The sequence below is a fragment of the Mastomys coucha genome, unplaced genomic scaffold, assembly GCF_008632895.1.
Source record: "Mastomys coucha isolate ucsf_1 unplaced genomic scaffold, UCSF_Mcou_1 pScaffold23, whole genome shotgun sequence".
In the NCBI taxonomy this organism is placed as follows: Eukaryota; Metazoa; Chordata; class Mammalia; order Rodentia; family Muridae; genus Mastomys; species Mastomys coucha.
The window spans coordinates 108,347,775-108,348,594 of record NW_022196906.1 but is presented as its reverse complement, the minus strand read 5'-3'; the positions used below and the strand labels follow the sequence as shown (position 1 = coordinate 108,348,594).

The window sequence follows — 820 nt, the reverse complement described above, 5'->3', positions numbered from 1 at the left end:
GATTTTGGTACTTTAAATAGATAACCGGTCAGTGAGTGTTTAGAAATTGTTTTCTGGGGGGCTGGAGAGATGGCTCAGTGGTTAAGAGCACTGACTGCTCTTCCAGAGGTCCTGAGTTCAATTCCCAGCAACCACATGGTAGCTCACAACCATCTGTGATGGTATCTGATTTCCACTTCTGGTGTGTCTGAAGACAGCAAGACTGTACTCACATATATAGAATAAATAAATCTTTTTAAAAAAAAAACGGGAATTGTTTTCTGTGGCATGACTCAGCTGCTTGATTTATGTCCTAAGCACTTCCATGTAGAGCACTATGCCACAATTGTGCAAAAGACAACTGAAAACAAATTTTAAATCTCTTTTATATTCCTTTACAGTCTGCACCTTCCCTGTTTCTTAAAAGCAATTTTGAATACTTAAGGGGCAATTATCGGAAAGCGGTGAAGCTGCTAAATAGTTCAAACATTGCCGAGCACCCGGGCTTCATGAAAACAGGTAAGAGAACAATGAAAGCTTTATTCTTGTCTTCCTTCTTGTTGGGCTCCCCCACCCACGCGCCAGGGGTTTCTTCAGAGGGACTTCCATTCATTTTTAGGTAGAAATGTTCTACACCTGACAGCACACTCTGATCCAGTCTGGGTAGACTGCAGCAGAGGATCTCGAATTTGAGGCCAGCCTGGGCTACCTTTCAAAACTCTATCTTAAAACAAGGTTTTCATATTTCTTCCTGCAGAAAATGTATTGAGATTTTAGTGTATACATTGTTTCCACATTGAAAGAGGGCTCTCGGGGCTGGTGAGATGGCTCAGTGGGGAAG

The 820-nt window shown here is 42.1% G+C and overlaps 1 protein-coding gene across 9 annotated transcripts in view; it reads left to right on the top strand.

Annotated features, from left to right (window-relative positions):
* Window positions 1-820, top strand: part of Cnot10 (CCR4-NOT transcription complex subunit 10) — a 47,888-nt gene that overhangs the window by 20,814 nt on the left and 26,254 nt on the right. For all 9 annotated transcript variants that reach the window (XM_031343632.1, XM_031343630.1, XM_031343629.1 and 6 more), the window contains one exon: window positions 381-498. In XM_031343632.1, coding sequence (XP_031199492.1) covers window positions 381-498 — 118 coding nt within the window. The remainder of the gene's footprint in view (window positions 1-380; window positions 499-820) is intronic.